The sequence below is a fragment of the Brachyistius frenatus genome, unplaced genomic scaffold (genome assembly GCF_029030835.1).
Source record: "Brachyistius frenatus isolate BFR_SWC_R1_liver_20210118 unplaced genomic scaffold, ASM2903083v1 Contig_20, whole genome shotgun sequence".
Classification (NCBI taxonomy): Eukaryota; Metazoa; Chordata; class Actinopteri; family Embiotocidae; genus Brachyistius; species Brachyistius frenatus.
Window position 1 is genome coordinate 2,450,871 of NW_027210619.1, and position 25,342 is coordinate 2,476,212.

General features: G+C 40.5%; 3 protein-coding genes and 1 non-coding gene across 7 annotated transcripts; 2 read left to right on the forward strand and 2 right to left on the reverse strand.

The window, feature by feature from the left end:
• Positions 1 to 350: 350 nt before the first annotated feature.
• On the reverse strand, positions 351 to 9,775 carry fam189b (family with sequence similarity 189 member B). 4 transcript variants are annotated; one of them, XM_069695897.1, is made up of 15 exons: positions 9,665 to 9,775; positions 8,274 to 8,564; positions 8,120 to 8,176; positions 7,384 to 7,491; positions 7,125 to 7,241; positions 6,888 to 6,995; positions 6,547 to 6,707; positions 6,370 to 6,469; positions 6,095 to 6,167; positions 4,719 to 5,016; positions 4,216 to 4,565; positions 4,092 to 4,133; positions 2,570 to 2,745; positions 2,297 to 2,443; positions 351 to 2,208 (listed from the first exon to the last, which is right to left on the reverse strand). In XM_069695897.1, the coding sequence occupies exons 2-15, from the start codon at positions 8,505 to 8,507 to the stop codon at positions 1,951 to 1,953; spliced, it is 2,229 nt and encodes a 742-aa protein (XP_069551998.1). In that variant the 5' UTR covers positions 8,508 to 8,564; positions 9,665 to 9,775; the 3' UTR covers positions 351 to 1,950. The 4 variants fall into 4 exon arrangements, with proteins under 4 accessions (XP_069551998.1, XP_069551997.1, XP_069551996.1 ...); XM_069695896.1 differs by lacking the exon at positions 9,665 to 9,775 and adding an exon at positions 9,330 to 9,489; XM_069695895.1 differs by lacking the exon at positions 9,665 to 9,775 and adding an exon at positions 9,012 to 9,489.
• Positions 9,776 to 12,621: 2,846 nt separating this feature from the next.
• Positions 12,622 to 17,442, reverse strand: rab13 (RAB13, member RAS oncogene family). Its single transcript, XM_069695899.1, has 8 exons — positions 16,882 to 17,442; positions 16,133 to 16,193; positions 15,698 to 15,758; positions 15,499 to 15,576; positions 14,051 to 14,140; positions 13,656 to 13,721; positions 13,446 to 13,496; positions 12,622 to 13,315 (listed from the first exon to the last, which is right to left on the reverse strand). The coding sequence occupies exons 1-8, from the start codon at positions 17,003 to 17,005 to the stop codon at positions 13,244 to 13,246; spliced, it is 603 nt and encodes a 200-aa protein (XP_069552000.1). The 5' UTR covers positions 17,006 to 17,442; the 3' UTR covers positions 12,622 to 13,243.
• Positions 17,443 to 19,191: 1,749 nt separating this feature from the next.
• rps27.2 (ribosomal protein S27, isoform 2) lies at positions 19,192 to 25,081 on the forward strand. The gene is made up of 4 exons (XM_069695900.1): positions 19,192 to 19,267; positions 19,890 to 19,998; positions 20,490 to 20,600; positions 23,729 to 25,081. Exons 1-4 carry the CDS (start codon positions 19,262 to 19,264, stop codon positions 23,755 to 23,757), a joined length of 255 nt encoding a protein of 84 aa, XP_069552001.1. The 5' UTR covers positions 19,192 to 19,261; the 3' UTR covers positions 23,758 to 25,081.
• LOC138619625 (small nucleolar RNA SNORA13) lies at positions 21,826 to 21,956 on the forward strand. The gene has a single exon (XR_011310828.1). It is a non-coding gene; the product is annotated as a small nucleolar RNA SNORA13 (small nucleolar RNA).
• Positions 25,082 to 25,342: the final 261 nt, after the last annotated feature.

Genomic DNA, 25,342 nt, shown 5'->3' on the forward strand with positions numbered 1-25,342 from the left:
GAAGGCTCCATTTGACATCGAGCGTTTTCATTGGTTGACTATATCGAACCAGGATGGGCTTTCACTCATTTTAGCCAATAGGATTTGAGAAGAGGCGGAGTTTAAGTGGAGTGGCGTGATGTAACTTTAGAGCTATTATAATTGTATTAAGTGGTAAAGAGAAAATAACCACAGAAAAGAAAACCTTGACATTACATTATTGCCGTATACTGCTCAGTCCTTCATAACATGTACACAACATCAACATAGTTATTTTTTATTTTGTCTATTATTTATTTCATATGTTGAAACACATAACTTGCATTTAAAGTTTTGCTATTGACACAGCATTTAAAATCTGGAATAAGTGTCATATTTAGATACATTTATTATTCAGGTTTCAAGGGTCTATCCCATTAAGCCTGCCATACAGATATACATTTCTTCAAATAAATAATGTTTTCGCAAGACAGGAGGTAGAAACGCAGCTCAGTGCCTTTGTAAGGGGGTGTATGAGTGTCCCTGCATTGTTTGCAGGATCAGAGTGTATGAGTGTAAATCTTTAAAATTGTTTACATACATTTGGGTGTATCCAAAATGTGCCTTTACTGATATGGAGTCAGTCACGTTACTCAATGAGCACACCAAAAAGTCTTTCTAAAGAAAAAAGTTCTGTCTGATACAAATATATTATTACACTTTAAAATTCAGTATTCACTATTCAGAGCTGTCTGGAGGATTTTTTTTTTTTTCATTTAACCACCCATCAACAACCTCTGCAAGTCCAAACGGACATTGTGCCAAAACATAGTGTGAAGCCTGACTACATTATCTGTACATTTACTGCAAGAGACTCTTCCTGTCATCAGAGTCACTGTGTAGTTTACACCTATTTATCTTAAAGGATCAGGATGCATTATCCAGTGTCGCAGAAATACCTGTGCACCTGAAACATTTTCAAACCCCATCAAAATCAAATTAGGATGCAGAGGCATGTTTGGAGCAATTTGGCAGAAGATTTGGGGAGCACTGCACATCCTTGTCCCTGACCTTTCCTTTCTGCTATCTATTAAAACAATTACATTTCAAATGGCTACTATATCATAAGTCTTGAGGAAAAAAGAAAGAAGCATTGTCAAAACATGCAGATAAAGACATTCTGAGGACGTGTTACTTAGTTACACAGACGGTCAGGATCGAATGCACAAGGTTCCTGCTGGATCGTGACTGTAGCAAAACATGCACACACGCAAGGCCATTGTGTATAAACGTGTGGAGAAAGTGGGGCTGAATTACAAAAAGAAAAATACAAATTAGCAACTCAATAGAAGGTTTTCTGTGGGAGAGCATTTGTCCTCGTGCAACCTCATCAGTTTATCTTACTGTTCTCAGCTGATGATTATTGAGATGCATTTTTTTTTATAATCAATGGAAGACAAAATAAGAATTTCCATGATCACTTCACCTGAGCGATCCTGTGGAGGAATAGCAATGTACAAAAGGGCCAGAAGCATATTGCAACCCATAATTATGTAATAGACTGAATGTACATGTAAGTGGTTGTTGTAGCATGAATGCCAGTTGAGTTCTGTCTCCAGTTTTGAGGACAACATTTTTCCAGATGAGTACTGAGAGGGAGGAGGTCGAGAATACAGCTTCTGGTAGGTTGGCCGTTCATGGGTAAGTTCTGATAGAGGAGAGACCATACAAGTCAGAAATAAGCATCCAGTGACCACTGAAATAAGAGGGAGCTCTATAGGCTGATGTTCAGATGATAAAGAGCACCACTAAATAAGGCCATTTGCACAGTTGGCTTCAGGAAATGGAGATGACAAAGAGAAAAAGGAGGGAAGACTTTCAAAATCTCTATACTAGATGTTTCCACTTAAATAAACTCTGCTTAAGTTTCTCCTAAAGGTCTGCATCTTGTATGGCTCCTCTTTTTTCTCCTCCTTTACCTCTTCTTCCTCCTCACAGTGCAGACTCTGAATAGAGAGCTCCTGATGACCCATGCGGTGGTTGAGGCGTCATTAATCGACGTAGTGACACAGAGGAGGAGGAGCTTAAATCTCCACAGCTGCGCAGGTGCATCTCCTCTGGTGACCGGCTGCTGTGATGCCGGTTGTGTCGACTGTCACTGTGGGAATGGTGATGTCCACGGTAATGAGGTTGATGGGAATGATGGTTGGGTTGCTGTCCTCGGCTAGTGGTCCACGGGGTCCGCAACACCTGAGGATAGTTTTGTCAAACAAAAGTTTTGACCATTAGCAGAACTGACTGCAGTGAACTGGAGATTAATCAGAACTTGTTTTCATACCTGTTCCAAGGGCAAGTGGCTGGTGGCAGCACCCTCAAATCCACTTCTCCTCTTGGGCCCCTGCCCTGTGTTCCCAGCATGCTCAGAGGAGGGTGCCAGGTTACGTTTGGAGCGCTGCAAGAAGCGAGCCACCAGAACTCGAGTAACCTGAAGGAAAAGAAAAGAGATCAGTGAATGAGAATATGGCACAGTCCACCTTTAGACTTACAGTACACATGAAGTGTCAAATTAGTAATCATATATTTTAGTGTTTATATCAGTTTTTTCACTTACCTTTAGGTCTCCAAGTGACCGGTGACAGTCTTTAGGTAAACGTACTGGTGAGGTGGGGGCAGGTTTGGAGGGAACCTGCACCCCTGTGGCTGCTGATTTCATACTGTCTTTCCTGGGCAGAGCTGCAGCAGGAGGCAGAGAAGTGCGGGGCAGCAGACACGCCTCAGAGGATTGAACTGTGAGACAGAAAATAAAACACCACTGTTGGCACACACTTATTAAGTTATACAACTCTTTTAACTGAGCTAGAGGAGAAGGGGATAGCACACAACTGGAGGAAGAATATGAGGAGCAATTTGCAATTATTTTTCCCTTATTGCCACAGCAATAAGAAACTTATATACAGTGATGCGCAAGCGCCGCCTCGGTCCTGACCGCATCACTGTCGTGCCAATAATCGCGTTAAAGCACACCCTCTCGTGTAATATTGCTTAAATCAAACTTTAGGGAGAGCCCGGGCCAAAATAACAAACCAGCCAACCAACGACAGGAACAAATTATCTGTCAGAAAAGGTTGCCATGCTAAAGCTAACTACAACAAAAAGGGGAAAGAGAACAGTAAAAAAGATGCAGCTCTCCTCTACAGAGCGTGGAAGCTTTACTAACTTTCATACATCACTAGCAACATAATAGAAAAGACTAAATAGCTCAAAACGAGCAAATACTTGGATGGAAGCAGGCAGCAGAAAATGGCCAAGAGGCCCAGAGGTGCTACTTCTGATCTTGATCTGCATTAATCAATAATGCCTCTGTCACATACATTTTAGCTTGAAAAATGTGTAGCTTTGATTTAAAGAGGTATACTGCATATCTGCAGAGGATATAGAACACCATTATGTTTAAATACAGGTTGTCCTCATGCACTGCAAGACAGAATTAGGGCAAATAATTTAGCGTTGAAATATGTTTATCAATAACAGAAATCTATTATATCTATAAATTAAGATACTTAAAATCTCAAAGAGCATTTTCATGTTGTGTGATTTGTACGGCGAAGCCCCATAATAATGGCATATATATGTGTATTCCATGACTTTGCTGTTTTAGCCTTTTGATAGGACAAGAATTTCGGCATAAACCAATCATAAATTGATGCATGTGTCATTTGAAATCAATATCTAAATGAGGAGCTGAATTATGGGGATTATTGTTTCCAGAAATGAATCTAATTTATCAACATCAAGTCACTGCCCATTTAGATGTCGTGAAACAGTTTGATGAATCACATGCACATGGCGACAGATTTGCATGTCTCCTCATGTGCATAAATCTGCAGTAGTTTCTCAGATGGTTTCATAAACGATGGCAATTCATAACAAATGTGTTGAGATATAATATATCTCATCAATCATGCTTTCTTTTTCCCTTCTAATGAAAAAATCCATATAGCAAAAAGAGACAAAAAGGAAGACAGGTTAGTGAAGACATGCAACAAAGGCTCTGAGTCAGAGTTAAACAAAGAACGTTTTGCACTGAGACCCCTGAACTTCACATCTTTAACTCTGTAGTCATGAGTTCTTACCTGTGTCTGTAGATGCTTTGCTGCTTCCAGAGCCAAAGTCAACTAGAGAACAGAGGGCATAAGAGCAGGTTAAGGAAATCTTAAAATAAAGTAAGTGCTGTATTCATGTTGGTGTCTGACTTACCTGTATCAGTCGAGGATCCGAGGCCAGGCTCACTGTGTGACCTCACCAGGCGTAGGAAACCTTCACTGTCTCTTCTCACGTTCTCTCCATCTTTTTCATTTTTCCCAGCCCTTCGTCGAAGGTAGAGGGGCTGACGTAGAAGGTGTGGCCCGTTTCCCTGCTCACTGGCAGCAGGGGAGGAGGAAGTGGGTGGAGCAGAGGAGGCTGGGACGGCTCCTTGGCCTGACGGGGTAGAGGGGTGAAGTTGAATCTCTGGGATGAAGGATTGCTGTGGACAGGTGGAACTTCCTATCGCTTCCAGCTGGGAACAGCTACTTGCTAGCGTGGCCTGGCGACGCAGTACTGGAGATCTGGACGAAAGAACAGAAGAGCATAAAATAATATGTCTGTATTGTAACTTAAGCTTTTAACCTGAAGTTTGACTAGCTTCACTTCCTATATTTGCAGAACTGTACAAATGATCACATCCCCCTAAAGTATTACCTGGCACCACGAGTACTCACCTGTATGTGGTGGTGGCTGTGCTGGGAGAAGAACAGGAGTTGGACCTCTCTCCTCTGAGGAATCGCCTCGCTCTCGGTCCTCCTGCCAGGGGACTCTCTGGTGTTAGAGACGGCGGACCACGAAAGCTGATGTACTCCCCTCCTTCTCCGCCATCTCCCCCTTCACTCGCGCTCCTGTTGCCTCGCTCGCCCTGGTTCCTCAGCCCAACCTCCATCAGACAGGAGTCCTCAGAGGGGGAGGAGTCGTCAGGGATGTCCACAATCTCGGACATTAGCAGAGATCCACTGTCCATGGACACTAATACAAAAAGATAATTCTTTACTATGCAGGGAAGATTTGAAGTTTGAGTTTCACTTAGGGTGGCACTGGTGCAGTGGTTAGCACTGTCGCCTCACAGCAAGGAGGTTCAGCATTCAATCCTGGCCTGGGGCCTTTCTGTGTGGAGTTTGCCTGTTCTCTCCGGGTACTCCGGCTTCCTCTCACCGTCCAAAGACATGCGTGTCAGGTTAATCGGTGATTCTACAAATTGCCCTTAGGGGTGAATGAGCATGTGAAAGGTTTTTGTTTCTGTCTGTCTCCATGTGTTGGCCCTGTGATAGACTGGTGACCTGTCCAGGCCTTTGCCCAAAATGAACTGGGATGGGCTCACTTTATAGATAATTATTATAGATAATGGATGGATGGAGTTTCACTTATGGAACAGTTTGAAAGACAACACAATACTCTATTATTTTACATTATGTTGTGTATATCTTCAAAACTGTAAATAATAATTTACTTAATGGCCCAAAATATTTCTGCTGCTATGTGTTTTTAATGGTTTAATATCACGTTTTGAAATGCAGATCTAAATAATGTAATTATAGTTACTTAAAACATACACTTCCTGAGTTTGATAGAGCACCCATACATATCCCCATACAGTATTTTCATTGAACACACTGTTGACATTTTAAAGCTCAACATTATTAACAGCTGAAGTTGTAGATTTGGCAGCATATTTGGGGGTTACCATTACATTTCACTTATGTTAGTTGGAGTTTGGAACTACTTTTGTTATTGATAATTATATTGATTATTTAGTTGCTTAGTTTAGCTCAGTCTTAGTCTAAACAATATCCAAAAAGTATTTGGAATAGCCTTTACAGCTTCATTGGAACTGATGTATTCCACCAATAAAACAAAGACACCCAGCAAACCCTCACACTTGAGAACAAGTGAATGTTTGGTGTTATTGCTTTATAATTGATGAGCAATTGTAAAAATGTCTTTGGAATAATTTTCAGTCTATTGATTCATCATCAAATGTCAAATCGTCCCTATTAATTACCACTTAAACATGAAGCCAATTAAAGTGAACAACATGTTTTCTCACCTTCCCCACTGAAGGCAGTAGAAGTTCCTCTCTCTGCAGACAGCTCGGTGCCGTGGGGGTCAAACATTGTTGCCTTGAGAGTCACAATAGACAAGGATCAGCATGGTCACTGTACATCACACATAACACACACACACACACACACACACACACACACACACACACACACACACACACACACACACACACACACACACACACACACACACACACACACACACACACACACACACACACACACACACACACACACACACACACAGACACATGCTCACCTGGCTGGCAGCTCTTTGTCCCATCACAGCTTCATACGGAGGAGGGCAGTCAGTTGGGTAAAGAGGAACAGGACTCTCCATGGAGCCATTATAGGTGATGCTGGATGTTGATGCAAAATAGCAATCATTTTCTTGTCCACAAGTGATAGTAGGACAAATTAAGTGCCTGTTCGGTACCTTTGAGCATCTGTCTCGGAGCTGCAGGTGTACTCAGGAGGATAGTAGGGAGGTGGAGGGATGGGTGGAACAAACTCCTCAAAGTCCATGATGTTGGTCAGGAAGGCATCCTGAGGAGTGGTGCATTCTGGGTTGACTGAGCGAGAACGATGTGGAGCCAGCTAGGCGAGAACAGTGGAAGACACATTAACATCACACAGAAAATAGATAGATGTGAAGTCTTTTAAAATGTACAGCCAGATCTCTTAAGGCAGCTGTAAAGCTGCTTTGCAGAGTACTTGTCATTGTAAATTTTAAAAAGCCAGCTAGTTAAATGTAAAATCTGCTGTGTCTGTGCTCACCAGGTGCACAAGGTCCAGGGAGAATATGTGAATGCTGCAGGTCACAGTGGACAGCGTACAAATGATGGTGGAGAGAATGCTGAGACCACATGCACTGAACAAAAGGTCCTGCAGAGAAAATTGCTTTCAGAAAAACCTACATCCTACACCACATGGGTATTTTCGGACTTTTTATTCGTTGAAATATGTACATTTTTCAATTGGATTTTTAGTGTAGATGTAAAACACTCCACCTACCTTCAGCTGATGTCTGACTGAGTGGCAGTCAGCATTCAGGTAGAGAACTAGGGTCTCCTCCTCTGTGATGGAGCAGGAGTGAGTGGGTGCGCAACACACACACAGGCCATTCTCCACCTACACACATTCCCATACACAGTGTATTGGTGTGAAAAACTAAAACCATATTCACAACTATTCCTGGCACGTTAGGCCTGCATCTGGCTCAAAGGGCATTTCAGCATGAGGCAGAAGACAACACTTGCATAATGTTGTTTACCTGACAGGTGAGCATAGACTTGACCATCTGTGCATTCTGACATGAGAGCATTGAGCCGGCCAAGCTGAGGATCACACACACTGCAGACAGCAGCATGAACAGTGACACCTGTGGAGGTACACAGAGACGGTGGTTGGTTTAGAGCAGGGTTTTAAAACCTGAAGCATGGAGCACCAAGAGTGTGCAAACAAACACGATAAACAAACAAACACTACAGTGAGAGATTTTAATGTAAGGAAGACTTTCAACTACAGAGTAGAAAATAATCACCTGCAGTGCACAGTTTAATTTGCATTAAAATCCTGCGCAGTTTGGTTCCAAGATGGATTGAAATCCTGACCTGGCTGGACAAACCAACCCAAAAGACCCATCCCTGAGCTTGTTCGGTGCAAAACCTGTCTATAGCAATTTTATTTCATTAGGTTATGCACAATGTAAGCACAATATAAAACAATGTAAAGATATCCAAATGTTGAAACTACATTTTGACACAACAAACCACTATAACAGCCATTAAGATGTGGTAACAATTAAGAATTCATCTTAAAGTACTTAGACTTTTCACTTTTTAACAAACACAATTAACATTTAAACCTCAGTTTTTTAAGACAACATGGATGAAAAGTCCTTTAGGTTCTCAGAAAAAAAAAAATGCAAACTCTGCTCAATTTCTCTCAAAGAAACACCTTTTTTTTTTTTTTTTTTTTAATCTAACTATAGGCCCTACTATACATACCACCAGTGTCAGAGGTCTTCTCCATGAGATTATTCCAACTATCCCTGATGCCACCACCTGGAATCAAACAGCACATACACAAGAACACGCCACATTTAAGATCCTGGTTGTAATATTCTTACTGCTGTGTATTTTTTGTTAGTTTTATACTTACAAAGAAGCCAGCCCAGAATGGACATGACTGCCTCACGCGGGCGGAGGAGGTGAAGGCCATGCTGGTGAAGGAGAAGGCCAGGACCATGGCCCCCAGGCCCAGGTGGCACAGCCCCAGGTACAGGAGCAGCCGTGCCCCACCAGGCCCCCGGCCCGACATGCCCCTACGGCTGTCTGACCAGCCGCGGGACCCAGAGGCTGAAGCCACGCTGCTGGAGTCTGAAGGTGAAGGCATGTTTGGCTTGTCTTTGTGTGGAGGAGGCTGGGACAGGTTTCACGCTTACACTGGGTTCTTAAAACAAGTTGTGTGGGCAGAAGCACAGGAGAGTAGAAGAGGGAGAGACATTAATGCTGGCTTCGGAGCCCTACTCGGTCACAATTATGCACCAAACTCTCTACTGGCAGGTGCTATAGGTCCTGCGCAACGTCCCATGGTGCGCACTACAGTCCAGTCAGTGAGTCCAAGAACTTTGTCAGCAGAAAGTTGAGAATTGAGCAGCCACTACACAGTCACAGCCACCGTACTCTCCTCAGTTGACATTTCAGCCATGATACTAAGGTTGCTTTAGTCAATATGTCTCTTTCACTCCAGGCAGTTCACAGGCCAGTGTAGCTTATAGAGTAGTCTGTGCCATTCTCCTGCCCAGTCATTCTCTGATTAAAACACAAGCACACAGTGGGGCTAGTTTTTTTTTTTTTTTTTTTTCTTGTAAATCTTCACATTATTGCTATAGCCTACTCATTTGCTTTGCACTCTCCTCCTCTCCATCCTCTGTCTTCCACCTCTCCTTCCTCTCGTCCGTGGCATTGCGGTAACAGGAGACCGGAGCAGGCCGCAAATTCTACAGCATCACAAAGAGAGCAGCTGATCGCATGTTGTTTCACCCCCAGCGGAGATGACATGTGGCGGTCAGTCCGTGTGTCCAGTCAGGAGGACCAGCATCCGTACATGTGCGACCTTCTCTCAGGTCCTCATCCTGTCACGGAAAAGAAACTACGGCGTGGAGATCAAAGCCCCAAGATCACATCGGTGCGTTCGGGAAGCGAGACTAATTACCTCGACATGAACAGGAAAGAAATATGTTTCATCGATTTTCAAATTGCACCAAAAATATCTGCCGGGCTGGAATGACGATTTCCTCACTGGTTTCTGTCTTTGACAAGTCCACTTCAGGGGTTTTTCGGTGGTCCACACGCACCTAGACCCCCCCTCCCCCCGGCCCCCTCTCCTCCTCCGCCGCCTCTCGTCTCTGCAGTCACGCGGGCATTCCGTTCAGCCCGTATGTAGCCTATGTGTACGCGTGTATGTATCCCGGACGTTTACCTCACTGCCTCCCACCAGACGTCACATGAACATAAAAACATAGCCCGCCTATGTCCGGGATAACATACTTAAATCCATCCAGGTTTATCTTTACATTTCTTCTTTTCACTAGCCCCTCCCCTCTGCTGCCCTCAAGTCTTTTCCTCTGCTCCTCGGCAGAGCTCTGACACGGGGAGCAATGTATCGTGTTTGCAAACCAAAACCTGCCCTGCGTGATGACCAGGCACGCAAAACGTGCAGGCAACTTGGAGATGCGGCAGACCGCGCGCACACCGTAGTGGTGCTGATGCTGTGAAGGAGGGGTGGTTGCCTAGCGACAGGCTCTAGCTCCTGCTGCTGCAGCAGTGAGAAAAACGGTACCAGCAGCTGTATTGGCAGGATGGCAGTTAAACAAAGGGCAGCAGGGGTTCCTAGTAGTCAGAGTGTCCCAATGGTCGCTTGTCTAAATAACAACCAGCACCGTGTCTGTCATAAGTCATGTTTCCTGTCTGTGTCCTTGAGACGTAGAATATAATGCTTCACTCTTAAAATTGTATGTAATTGATCCTATTTTAGTTATTTAAACATACAGTATAGGACTTTCACACAAATGAATGTACTTTACATTCAATCCCTTTCCAAAGGAGTCCAGGCAATACTGATAAAGCCGATCACTGCCAGGTAAATGTCTCTGTGTTTCACAGTATACAGAGTTTTTAAATCTGGTGAGACATTCCTGCACTGGCCCGATGAATATGCTGCATACGGTACAGAGCATGTGTACCAGAGACTTCCACCGGCAGAGCCACCTAACTTTAGTTTTAGCCCTAATCTGAACGGGGAGAAAATAATTCAATTGTGCGGCTCGTCTAGACTTTCCAAATGTTATCGTAGTGAATGAATCAAATTCTGAAGGTGAAATGAATCATTTCACAGGAGTTGTGACATTCAAAACAATTTATCCACCTTTTCACAGCTGCAACAGACGAGGCTGCAGCAGTGTCTATGATATAAGCATGTGTCAACTGTGTTTTTGTAATTACTCTCATTGTCAGGAGGAGGACACAACAGTTCTGAACTGCAGGTATAAGTTATAAAGATGAGGTGAAAGGCTAAAGCTTTTTGCAACAACCCTTCTCAATACCAAATTTACATAGTCCTGGATCCTTACGCATGTTTGCAATGGATCTTTCCAATACATTCTGGTTTTCCATATTGAAATTAAACAATTATTATTTCTGTCTACTCTGTGTGCACGACATCTACAATATAGTGCATTTCTGGAATCACTCTTCTGTTGTTCTTTCTGTATTGCTTAGTTTATAGATTTTTTTGAAGGAGTTTTTCGAAACTGAGATTCAAAAGATAAAGAGTGATCAATGCTGTACAAATTGTAAAGTTCTTTCAGTCAAATTTGTGACGATATAAATATAGTTACTCCGATCATAGTTACACAATACAAACACTATGTTTACTTATTTGCATTTTTTATTTATCAAGCGTTAGGTCTGTAATCTACATACAAAGACCTGTGGCAGGTCTCATAAGACAAAGAATGTGAAAAACACAAAAGAAAGGAGATAGAGGGAATTCAGTGTGTCTGTGGAGGAAAAAGAGCTGTCAGGATCAGAGGAACACCTGCAATCAGAGTCAGTTTGAATGATCTGAAAACAGAGGCTGTCATGTCTGATGTACCGTGGCTGTGTGTGCTTGTGTTTAGTCAGATTTATCAGGCACTTCAGATAAAAGGCAAGACCCACTAAATCTATTCAAAGTGACGGACTTGTGAGCACTGCTGCATCTTCAGACTCTCACATCCTGTTCATTCACTTGCTTTACCCATCATTCTTTCATCTCTCCACTCATCTTCTCATATTGCACTTATCTCTGTCTCTATCTTCCACATTCTCAATCCATCCATCTGTTGAAACAAGGCGTGTTCATTTCACATTGATCTCCAGGCAACCAGTATCAATTTGTTTAATGGATTTAATTTGGCGTCTTTCACAATTAATGGCATCCGTTCCCGTAGATTCTGTCGAATGCTTTAAAACGCTGAACACTACTGACATATCTGATTAATTCTCAAGGGCATGAGATAAAAATGTTCAGTCTCGAAACAAACAGAATCTGTCTCATTGAATGAATAGGATGTTTTCTTGTCTGTGATGAAACATAGAACTCAATAAATTTAAAACATTGAACTGACAAAATGGCACTGCATATCACAGAAATTGTATAACTTACTATCTAATCATTTTAGATTCCCCCTTGACTTTACTTTGGTCAGGGACTACAACCAGAAGCCTGCTGTGCGTCCTGCATGTACGTAGTCTGACTCACAACATATAGGATGTCGGTATAAACCTGCAATTAGTCAACTATTTCAGACGACATCCTCTTCCTTTTTCATTATCTGTGTGTTACCAATTTCAAAATTCCCATCACAGTGGAAAAAAACAACAACAACAACGACGACAACCACCACCTCCAAGCTAGCAACCTTAATATGCTGAGAAGTTTTGATGACATCTGGATCATTTAATAAGGTCTGCTTGGTTCTTTGTAGTTCTTTTTCTGGAGATTTAGTCATTTTAATACAAGGGTTGCTTCCCCACGAGCAAATGTTCCCTTAAAGAACCAAGTATCACGCCAAAGCGTGTAATAAACCCGTCAATCCACTACAGCATATTGTGTCAGTGTTCCTACTTGGCTAGGAAAAAAATTCTTCAAAGAAATATACATTGCTCTCTCATGGACTCTAACGCTGGTCACTCAGGTGACTGTTCTTTGTTTGATGCATCTAAACACCCCAAATCTACATTCTAAAGTGAGGCAAAATGTGACACTGATACAGTATCCTCTGGTGGACAGACAGGTGTAATACACACTTTGGTGTGATATTAGACTGCCACACAAGAAGTGCCATCTCCCACCCCCAACTGGCACTATTTTGTAAGGGACACCATTGCTCCATCATAGGATAAGCACCACACAAGGCGATTGTGATTGATTTAAATAAATACAAATAACCTTTTTTTTGGGGGGCGAAACCAGAATGGTTTATGGGTGCAGCTCCTATCCAGGGCACACAGCAGTGGAGACAGGTTATGAGAGACTAGTATGGATGTTAATCAAAACATTTCACATCTTCCTCTGCCACTGAGCTCTTATTGCTACTGCATGTGCTCACACATAAGAAATGAATGAAATGGTGACATTAAAAACACAGCTGAGGCTCCTTAAAGACATTAAACAGTGCTGTTGTAGGAGTGATAATATGGTACAAGCCAGAGAAAGGTAGTGTGGATATAGTGATGTATAAACATGGTGGGGACCTGTTTTAAAAAAAATTCAATTCAGGGTCATTCAAGACTCCACCAGCAGATGTCATGAAAAATAAGTTCAGTTTGAAATTCAGGAAATATTTCCAAAGAGTGAGCCATAAATTATAATTAGGCAAAGTACAATTCTTGAGGAACAACTTGTAAAGAGAATATACGGTAGTTTAGGTATAAAAAAAAAAAAAAAAAAGAAGCCTTTTAGCTAGGCTAGGTATTTGACCTTTGGACCCACCAGATGGAGACAGAAAACTTGCTGCAGTTTTCCTTAGTAACACTGATGTGCTCATCAATTTGTACAGACTTCTTCTTGCGGCTGTATCATATCTATAGAAGAACACACTTGGAGGATTTTTTCTCTGTACTGCTGGTGATTTTCACCTCTCGACCTGTGGGGCCCTGTCAAACAAGGAAAAACACAAAGACAAAAACTTACAACCCCGTGTAAGACATGGAGGGACACTGTCATGTTCATAGGGCAACGCTTCACTTTGGAGATATTTGGCATCACTTTTGTGTTCTGACTTACTGGCTTCTTGTTGGATTTCTGTAGTATGTCTCGTGCCAGAGCCAGAAATGACTGCAGGATAGATTGAAACACGGAAAAAGAGAAAACCAATGAGAGAAAATTAGGGCATACTAACTCATAACACACATCAACACATCAGGCATAATAACACATGCTTAACGGGCAGAGTGCAATGATGTATGAAGATACAGTGGCTCTGTTACACCTCACCTCCTCCACGTTAATGCTGGACTTTGCACTTGTCTCAAAGAACCTGATGCCATGATCTTTTGCCAGCTGTCAACAACAGACACAGAAGTGGTTACAGTGGTTCAGGATATGGGTAATAATTACTTCCTGGTTCTTATCTAATGTCTGTTTAGACCTGGTACATGAGAACCCTCCTCAATCTCCAACACAAATAATCTGTCCCTTTTGTTTGTTTCTCACAATTAAAGCTTTGACTTCTTCTGCATCTCCTGAAGGATTTCTGCTATTTTAACTACAGGTAAGTGTACTTTAAATGCTAAAGTGAACAATCACTTCTGCTGCTTCAAACTACACGTTTACAAATCAAAACAATCCAAGAGAAAGACTTCACCTAATCGTTGTTGGGATCAACTCACCTTTTCTCCTGTCTCCTTGGAAACTTTCCGTTTGGCCTCAATGTCACACTTATTGCCTAGTAACATCCGACTGACCCCAGCTGATGCATTCTGGGAAAGAGGGAATGCATTTAATTGATTAGAAGGAACAGAGGGAACGATTAAAGAGCAGAAATCTGAATCTGAACTGGACGGACAGAATAATGCACTTGAGAGGCAATAAGAGCAGGAGAGAAGTCTCCCCATTTAAACCCAAAACTGCTTCACTAAAATGTTACGATCAAATGTTTTATTAAACTCTTCCTGCAGTTTGAGCAGGCTGGTGTCTAATTTGTTTACATGCAGAACAAGTTGCTCATTATCCAAAACTAATCTCTGAAAATCACTAGTGACTTGTAGGCTACAAATATGTTTACAGATGCTACCATAACTTTGAGATTAATAAAAGTATCTTCCAAACCTCCTGAGTGCACCATTTGGGTGTTAAATATAATTTAAAGCCATTTTCTTTCACCAACAAACCAACACTTTGAGAAGTTATGAAGCATTGACAGCTGCTGCAGAGGAGTCAAATAAAAAGTGAAAGCTTGTAAGTATGCAGGTGAACACTGCCATTGGGTCTGTATTAATAGTAAACACGTCATCACAAAAATGTGGGACAGAGATGTTTGCATATGTTCTGTTTTGGTAAGATATATGCGGTGTGCATTGATTTCAGTCCACCTCTATTTATTTAGTCACCCTCCGTTCCAAAAAAGAGTTTCGCTTTTGGTTCCTTTGACTTGGATGTTTGAATATTATTGAGAAGGCCAGAGGGCTGTTTTTTAAAATCACTCTGCTAAAAACATAATCTTTCCTTTATGTTATTATCCTCTTATTAGTTTACCTGCTCCTATCTAGTCATTCAGAGAGTATCAACAGAGACATCTTCTTCTTGGTGAGAGGGCAGAAAACATTCTCACACACCATGAAGTCTAACTAACGTGTGTAAACTAAACTCTTCACTGAGAAACAATAAAAAAAATAAAAATCACCAAAGTCTGGGTTAACTGCAGACACTTTATGAACATTTCAATCCTCAATCAACTGAAATTAATTTTATTTGACTGAGAAAAGTAATTACTAAAGTGAGTACGGAATGATTCTTTCGTGCTTTCTCAGTTCTCAGATAACAGCCTCTGAAACATTTACCATTTTTGAACAGAGAACTAGAAAAACCAAACAGACATCTTGTTGTTGATGTTGACATCCATCACTGTTGACTGTATCTTCAGTAAAAAGAAGTTACAGGGTACATTTTTTTTTTTTTTATGTGTGATTGGAGTGGACTGATCCTTTAAAAACCCTTGTTGTTCTTTGTGGTCTCAGTGAGTCGAGCCTGATTACTAATAAGGATCCAACCGACTAACCACTATTTAAAAATCGTTCCTGGTTATCTCTGTGACGGCTGAGATATAAAGAAGCCTCACTTCTTTGATGCTCTTCATCCAGTTCTGGATGTTTTCGAAGGACTTATCGTCTGTGATGTCGTACACCAGGATGATGCCCTGACACACAGAGAGGAGAGACGATTTAAGGAGTCAGTCAATAGTACAGAGCGAGCATAAAGAGGTGGTGATGTCAGCCTGATTATCCAGTCTGCTTGTCCTGCAGCCGTCCTGGGCTCACCATGGCTCCTCTGTAGTAGGCTGTCGTAATGGTCTTGAACCTCTCCTGCCCTGCTGTGTCCCTACACAAAGCACACACATTCAAAGTAAAAAAAAATGTGCACTGATGCGTGCATCTCTTGCAAGGTCTTTAAAATACAACTAGTGGGGGAAAAGTTAGAGATGGAATAGAGTGCAGGACAATATGTGCATCTGTCACTGCTATAGCTGCTTTATTGGCATCTTTATATAACGTAAAGTGGCCATGTGTGGACACTAAACCCTGTAATAACGCCCTAGTTTGGAGAACAAGAGGGAGGTTCCTCTTTCCTGTTAGGAAAATGAGCCAGAGACAGTCAAAGGGCAGAGGAAGATAACTAAAAGAATCAGTGTTATCTGCTTCCACCAATCACAAAACAACGCATTTTCAGAGAAGAAACCTACTGTCATCTCTTACCAGACTTGTAATTTCACTTTCTTTCCATCCACTTCAATGGTTTTCACTTTAAAGTCAATGCCTGAGAGACAAAAAGAAGATAGGAAAGAGCACAGAGGAGGAGGAGGAGGAGGGGACACATTGATTGAAATACTTTTGATAATAAACACATTGCAGAATATATAGGTCATACTAAACCAGGTGGAAACTGGTCATTGTCATGGTCATGTCCACTACCATCCACTATCATACATATAAGATAGACGTACAGGCCTGTACAGCAGAAAGTCTTGGGTTTTAGTTTTTTCCTGCTGGATGGACAAGCTGACAGACAGATAAGACGGCGAGGCGAAGGGCAGAGGAGAGGGGGGCTGTCTTGCGCAAAACTGTGCATGCCAGAAAGCCAGCCATTCTACTGGGAACGCAGAGATGGTAAAAGAGATAGGAATGAGGGTGGGTGGACCTTCTGAGAGCCAAGTGAGAGGAATGAGATCCGAGGGAGAGATGGGGGAGAGGGTCAGGGAAGAGACAGCAGAGCACACATTTAACAAGTAGACAAAAAAAAAAGGAGAGAATAAAAGAGGAAGAAGAGAAAAATGAGAGACTAGTTGAGACATGAAAGCAGAAACCAGTTTGTACAGTGTGGGACATGAAATAGAGGAAGAATGGATCTGACAATGTCAGTAAACATTTGCCAGATCCCAAGTTTCACAGACTGGTACAGAAATGTCGCAGGCTGCACTTCAAACATTAAAACCACAACAACGTACCGATGGTGGAAATGTACGTGGAGTTGAAATTGTCCTCAGCAAAACGGATGATCAGACATGTTTTGCCCACTCCGCTGTCCCCGATGAGTAACAACTTGAAAAGGAAATCATACTTTTTCGCCATGGTTGGAGCTGTTCTTACAGCTCAAAGGGGGAAAAGTTAGTTCTGTCCGTTCAGAGGAGATCCTCGACAAAACGCTTTAAATCTCGAGTTCCTTTCTTGTGCGTAAAAACAAACAGACTTCTTTAAAACGTTTCACCATGTAACGAGTGGATCCTATTTTCTCCTCTCTTTTTTTTCCCTCTCAGACTTGTCACCGGCAAATTCCGATCTCCCTCAGTGCCTCAAAGCTGTGTTTGGACTGCGCTGGATAAAGAAATGCACTCCATCCAAAGTTGTAACTGTCTATCGGAGACCTGCCCTCAAAACTAAACCCATAAAAGAGCCATTGTTCTGCCCTCAGAGAGTCACCATCAGTCAGTTTACACACAAATCGAGGTGGCTACGTGTTTTTTCAGCCTACAAAAAAACTAGCTGTCGGCCCAAATCCCATCGGTTGAAAGGCTACGTATGTGGGAGTACTTCATGGGAGTGAACAGAGCACACTTGCAGGTACTCAGAAAGGTCACTAGGTGGCGCCATGTGATCAGAAAACTAATAACATTCCTGTAATACTCAAGTAAGGACGTGTTGGGGCTTTTTTTTTTTTTTTTTCTGGTGTAAAATTGGTTATCATCAGTAGTGAAACACGTTTTCAGATTCGCTGAAGTCAATATAGCAATACAGACATGCAGCATAAAAATACGCCATTAAAAGAAAAAAATATGCATGAAAAATCTTACTAAAGTAAAAAAAAAAATACATAGACTAAGTATCAGTAACAACATGAAGTAAAAGTTTCAAAGTAACAGTACTGGTTTGGTCCCTTTGACTGATATATTATTAGGCTATATATGTAGGGCATCCTTGAGTTATTAAGACAGCACGTTACTTTTGTAGCTGCTGCAGGTTTGAAGTATTTTATGTCCAATTTTATATATCAGGGGGAGCAGATAAATCTGAGGGGTGGTGAGATGATTACTGGGATTACTGGGATTTCTGGGAATAGAGGAAAAATGGATCTGGAAATGTCAGTAAACATTTGTCAGATCCCAAGGAAAGAATGAAAACAAAGTTCTGATCCATAAATGTCTTTTCAGGTTTTGGACTTTTTCTCTAATCTTTGATTTTTGGTGAAATATTGGATCATTTGAACATTTATTGCAATAAAACCCTGAGAAGTTTAGAGGGAAAAGTCACTCTTTGGTGGAGCTGTTAGCAACTCATCTGAGATGTGACCCAGACTAAACGCTGCCATCTGTAAGACAAAAAGGTTTGAAACCATTAATCTTTAACAATGTGTTGTATATTAACAGATTGTGTTAAATATTATTGACTTCCCCCATGACATAGGATAAAAGTTGTTGATCCCCAGGGAAAAATGTCACAGCAGCAAAAACAACAACAAAAACCTATAAAAACAGGAACATAGACAGCTACATGAAGTCAACTAAAAATGAAAAAAAGTACTTTTTTTTTATACATGAATAAAAAAAATAAAAAAATCATATATTTGTAAATTCTATATTTATAATCCAGTGTTGGAATGTAGCTAAATACACTGCTCAAAAAAAATAAAGGGAACACTTAAACAACACAATGTAACTCCAAGTCAATCACACTTCTGGGAAATCAACCTGTCCAGTTAGGAAGCAACACTGATTGTGAATCAATTTCACCTGCTGTTGTGCAAATAGAACAGACAACAGGTGGAAATGAGGCAATTATCAAGACAACCCCTATAAAGGAACGCTTCTGCAGCTTCTCTGTCCTCATCCTTTCTGGCTGATTTTTTTTGGTCACTTTTGCATTTTGCCTCTGGAGAGGGACACACTGGTGCCACCTGCAGGTAACAGAAGTTTAACTGCAGGTTTTTAAAAAACATTTTTTTTTAAATACATGCATCTCTGTAAAATAGGCTCTAGTTTACATTTTTATTGTTGAAAGGCAAGGGGTTTAAAAAAAAAATCTCATTAAACCAAATTAATAAAAAATGTAATCGCCAATTTGAATGATCTCTAGATAATAACTATTATTCTAGAATATTTTATTAAGTGCGACAGAAAAAAAATATTATTTTTGTTTTTAGGGTCCCTTCACACGATGATGTTTAATTTCGTGTAATTATTTCATCTTATCTAACAGATAGTTCAATGTAAACGTTTACACATATTTTTAGTAAGTGTTCTTCTTCCGGGTCTTCCTCCAGGTCTTCCTCCCAGTCAGCCAACAGTTTCCGGTGCGTGTGTGTAGCCACGGTGAGACCCCAAACACGCAGACATGTCTGTAAGTACCGATGCCGTTTTTTATAGTTGTTATTACAATCCGGCTATTATATGATGCAGCGTAATATTGTGTTTAGTTTATGTTGGACTCGGCAGTTTGATTTTGTTGTGTTGTAAATGTGAAAATGCGAAGAGAACAATATGGCGAAACACGTGTGCAAGGAAGCCGAGCACGCGGCTCCCCGCATTTTGTGCTTTTATTATCGGTACCAAGACGAAAGCTGGTTAAACTCGTTACGAAACTGCTGGTAAATCGTAGATTTAAGTATTTTTGATCAATGTTCACCAGCCACATTTATTTTCGGATGGTCAAATCTCAATTTTGTAAGATATTGCAGTTCATCAAGTGTGATCGCCTTAAAAGTATTCTACGCACTTTAAAAAAAAAAATTTTTTTTAAATTTTTTTTAACACTTTTACTTTCTTTTTTAATCCTGTTTTCTCATCTGATAACAGTAAAGAGATTTCTAATTTTGCCTTTCTCTAAGCCTTGTTGTAAAAACCTTTTGACTCCCAACAGATATTTTCCCGTATTGTACTGCAACTTCCAACAACACTCGCTGGGATATAGTTTACATTTATTTAGTCAAATAATTGATGGAACTGTTGTCTTTTTCTTTCAGCTCGCAAAGGATCTGTTGCACCCCAGCATCGAGGAAGAAAAGAGGACACACAAGAAAAAACGTCTTGTACAGTGTCCTAATTCCTATTTTATGGATGTCAAGTGTCCAGGTCAGTTTGTAAAATGGTAACCAGAGCAGACCCTCAGATTTGTGTCATTTAGTGATTTAGGTATTGAAGATAAGAGGAAACCTTTTAAAATAACACATTTTTATAAGTAGTACATTTTACCATCTGTAAGAGACTAATTTATATTGCAGGGGGAAGTAGTAAATAATCTGTGCTTTAATTTTTTTTATATTTGAATGTGTACTTTAAATCATGAATATAATACCTAAAGTACATTTGCCTTTATGTGTTGACCTTTCATTGTTTCCTTTGTGATTGGGTTGTCAAATAAGGCATACAGTGACACTTGTAATTGTCTGTGAAATTGGTTATTTCAGTGACTCTTAACACAAACAGCTGCAAGGACACACCAGTAATCCAGATTAGGTCTGATTATGTAATGTAATGGTTGTGTAGGGGTTGGCAGCTGGCTGTTGTTTTCTGTGTAACTGTCATGGTTGTCTCATCAGATGGTTTGCATGTGTGGTTTGCAGGTTGCTACAAGATCACCACAGTGTTCAGTCACGCTCAGACAGTAGTGCTGTGTGTCGGCTGCTCCACAGTCCTCTGCCAGCCGACAGGAGGGAAAGCTCGCCTCACAGAAGGTACGGGAACACCAGCACTTCAGTTCTGCTCGTCTTACTATTCATTTAGCACTACACATCCACATAATAGTGTTGCGCGTGTTTAAATAGTAGATTATAGTTTTATTCATTTGTGGTGGGTTTATATAAAACGATATTAAAAAAAAAAAAAAAAAAATTAATCCCATGACAATGGCTTTCACATGTCTGCACAAGATGAGCCTAAAACTGAGACTCAACTCCGGTCTGTTTCCATTTCGCTCGTTGAATCTGGCTGATGCTGCCGAGTTTGAGAGCCAAACATGTATATTTGCATTATATCAGCCAGAGATATTTTTACTTTGATATTTGTCTTGTGTCTATTTCTATTGAATATGCAAAAAAACCAAAAAGCCACATTGATCTCAAAGATCTCCGTTTTGCTCTATTTGGTGACACCTATGGCGATTAGCGGTAATTGCAGCTGTGTTTTTGGACTTCACTTCCCAGAGAACCAAACGGTGTTGTCTGTGCGATGACATTTCTTTTTCTCGGAATTTGCATTTATTTTTAAAACTTCTGTCATCTGTAGTCACAGATTTTTTTTCTTCGTTTGTTTGGCCATTGTAAACATTTACTCGCAACGCTTGCTGAGTCTGGGATTTTTTTTTTTTTTTTTTTAAACGGCACTTCACACTCACACAGCAAAAAGCTTAACTAACTGTGTCCAGCGTGTGTGTGCGTGTGTGTTGTTGTTGTTGTTGTTTTTTCTTCTCCGGAATGTCGCCACAAACAGTCCGCTCATTAAGCTCTAAACACGGCAAATAAAACCGCTTTCATCAGCGGGCTAAGTCACGATTGTGTTGCCTCATGTAGTGACGGCAAAAGGCAACTATTTAAATTAAAATCATTTAGATTATTACGTAAAGAAAAATTGGATACGTTTTAAGACTGTAAAAGTGAATTGCGGTCGGGTGGGCGCTTGGTTCGATGAAACTAGACTTTTAACGTGAGGTTTTATAAAACCTGGTAGAATTTCAGCAGTTTCTTTAATCAAAACTTTAAAGGAAGGCCTTCATGTCCTGTTGCCCCTTACAGGTTAAACTGGCCATACGACCACCACTGAGAGATAATAAAATAACATTTGGAAAACGTCTTGGCTTTACCTGGCTTGAAGCTAAAGCTAAAAACAGAATGTCCCTAAACCCAATACTGTGCCAGGTGGGGGAGGTTAGCACAACACACCTCTGACTGACTCCTAGACATTTGCCTTTGTGTTTCCCTCTCATTGTGATCTTCATGAGAAGGTGTCAAATGAGGCATACAGTAACTCTTGTGGTTGTGAGAGGAATTCATCATTGCTGATCTATTTCTGCACAATCGACTGCAAGCACAAATTCGATGGGCTTTTTCACACATTCACAGACACATTTCTTTAGATTAAGTAGCACAGGTTATAGTTTAGGAAGAGTATCCAATCTGCAGAAAAGAATCACTTCGCCAGTCGGCGCACATTTGAGGAAATAACAGGAGTCTGTGGATGGTATGTTCATGAATTAGTTGAGCTCAAGGTCAGGGTTTGTTTTTACTGACGCTCTCGCCGTCCCACCCACTCTCCACTGTGCTCTGCTGCCGTGGTAACCGAGGGCTTCTCGAAAGCGCTCTGCTTTGAGTAACTTATGAGTGCAGTGGCACTAAAACCACACTTGTTTCGAAGTGATTCACTCTTTTGAAAAGGCAGATAGCAACATGGATTTTAGTCTTCCCTTTATCTGTTATCGCCTTGTCAGCGAGTCAGTTTATACAACATCCCTGCTGCATTGACTGGTTTTGTACTGCTAATCCCCACTAAAAACTGTTGATGTCTACTTGTGTTTGTCTCTGTAAATGTGACAAGAACATTTACACTCGGTTGTCAGTTTATTAGGAACACCTAAGTAAAGGGTGTGATGTGATTGAAGCTTTAAAGACTTTTTCATTAAAAAAAAAAAAATCATTTTAATCTCATATTAGTTTCACAAAAATAACCAAACGATAACAAATAAATAAAAACTTACTATCTTTTTCCAGGGCTTTCTGTTTCATATCACGTTCTTAAATAGTGTTGATACTTTATGGTCGTTTGTGAGTCTGTAGCAGAACTAAAGCAACAGATAAATCGATGTTGGCAGATGTTTTGGTATATACTTTATTGTTGGAAAAATTACTCAAGAGGCTTGGTTCAAAATCAAACGCATCGGACATTTATTCTTGCAAGAAGGAGCAAATACATGCCACCCTCAAAGAGAGGTGTCCAGCAAAAAGCCCACGTCACTCCTCCGCAGGGCAGCTTTTATACAGTGTGACAAACGGTTGACAATCACCCCCATTCCTTTTGTATCTGCTTTCGTATGGTAATACTGAGTTGGTCACAAGATAAGGAGTCGTCAATTAGATGCGGAAAGTAAAACAAAAAGGAATCACTTGCAAATAAGAGAAATCCAAAGAGACTTTCTGGAGCCACAATGCAAATAAGAGGAAGAGACAAATCTTTTCTTTCCATCATTTATACTGGTTGTTAAGCAACAAGAAATTACAGTACAGAAATGCCAGAGCAGGTTTGGGATTGATTTTTCTAGATAGTTTGTCCGCAGAGAGCTCCGACTAGTTGATTTTCTAACTGTGGCATTACCAACTTTGTCAATAACAAACAAGTAGGGGATCTACTGTATATCAAGATTGTTTGTTGATGCTACATGTTGTAGAGAATACCAGCTGGTACACTGTTAGCTGATCTTTACAGTCTCCCAAATATCTGTCAGTTTTGGCCTCAAAACTCCAGTATCTGTAAAGCTGTACTGTACACAAAGTTAATGAATTAGAATACTCAAAAATCAAAGTTTTCTGGTTTAAACCAATGAGCCTGATGGTTTAATCTGATGGTTGCACAAACCATCTGAAGAGGTCTAACTGGACTTTCTAAAAAAATTGTTAGCTGCCGCAGAAAAACAAGGGATATTTTTTTTATTTTTTTTTAGGAGTTTTACCTCTTAGATAAACGGCAAATAAGATGGAAAAAATATTAGTTACAATACAACCAAAAATTGAATCAAAGCCTCCCCAAAAAAGTTCAAAATCAAATATGATTGCTAATTTTACTCCAAAACTAAATTACGGTCTCTTTTACCCAGGATGCTCATTCAGGAGGAAACAACACTAGTTTGACCAGATGTGGCCAGACCCACTTTGAGGAGAAGAGTGAAGAGCTTGATGGACATCAAGCGACACTGCCATTGAAGTGATGCAGAGAACAGGAACTGGATAGCAGGAATGCAAATCATGTAATATTGTTGTCTACACCGAATATACAAGGAGAAATGCCTGGCTGAGCTAAGACCCCACCAACACCTCATATCATTAATGAGTCTCTATAAATAAAATGTTTTTTTTTTTTTTTTGTTTTTTTGATTGTATAATCTGTTCAGTCAGTTTCTTGTTCTTTTTTTATCTGTCGAAGGTTCTTTAATGTCATGTTTGGCAAAAGACATTTGTCAGCTCACAACCCCTTTAAGATGAAAGGATACAGAGGAATTAGTGGGTAAAGATGGGGGGGGTTTTGTGTTTCGCATTACACCTGACATTAAATAAGCACACATTTAGAGGAAGGTGAGGGTCAATGATGAGCCATAGTTACTTAGCACTACAAAGTTATGCAAATTTCCTTTGAAAACACTGGACCAGTTTCTAGGAAAGGAGATGCACTGTGGCTCAAATTGCAAATTAAATCTGAGAAACTTCATTACTAGAGTTTTACAATGTAAAAGCAGCACTCGGCATAATTGAATATTGATTGATGGGTGTTAAATCTGGTAACAAATCTAGACAATAATATATTGAATTATCCTCCCACAGTATATTACAACAGTGAAATCAGCATTGTATATAAGATAGACAATGATGTCATCGATACCTGCTCCACAGCCAGTGGCGGCAGCGGCCCCTCTCCGTCTGCATGAGGGTTGATTCAGGGAAAGTCATTGTTGGCTCTGCAAAACAAACACGGCCCACAAAGGTGTGACATTAAACCGCATCATAAAAAAATGTGGCGCTGTGAATTTCCATGTGATGATGTGGGAATTCTTGTGACAAAATCACAAACATGGGAAGAAACGGAGGAGCAGGAGGATTTAATAATTTAAGATTTGTGACCTACGGTTACCCACACCTTTTGTTTGGGCATGTAGGCCATTTGTACACACGCTCTGCGTGACAGTATTGAGTTATACATTGAATAAAGAAATTCAATTGTATATTTATATCGCGCCAAATCGCAACACAATTTATTTCATGGCACGTAACACATTAAAGTCCTTACAGCAGAACTTTACAACATTATACAGAGAAACCCAACAATTCAAATTAAATCAGGATAGAGAGTTTCAGTGCCAACTTTCTTGTTGGTATGGTTAAATTTTTTTAAATTCTCTCTTGCTTCTGTATTGGACACTTACAAATAAAATCATGATAAACAAGATATGTGGTTGTGTTGCGGCTCATGATTATTGAATGACTAATACAAATAAACAAATCATATAATGTACAGTTCTATCACTGACACTTTCTCCATTCTAATTTAGTCCATTGTTTTAATTCAGACTGAATTATAGGGTTGTCATTGATTAACAGTTGTGTAGAGTTTGTTCAAAGAACCATCACTAGATCTCATTTTTGTTTTCATGTCACTATATGACCATTAATTTGTGATCCAGACATTATCTGAAGATGAAGGATTTAGTTTCACTATA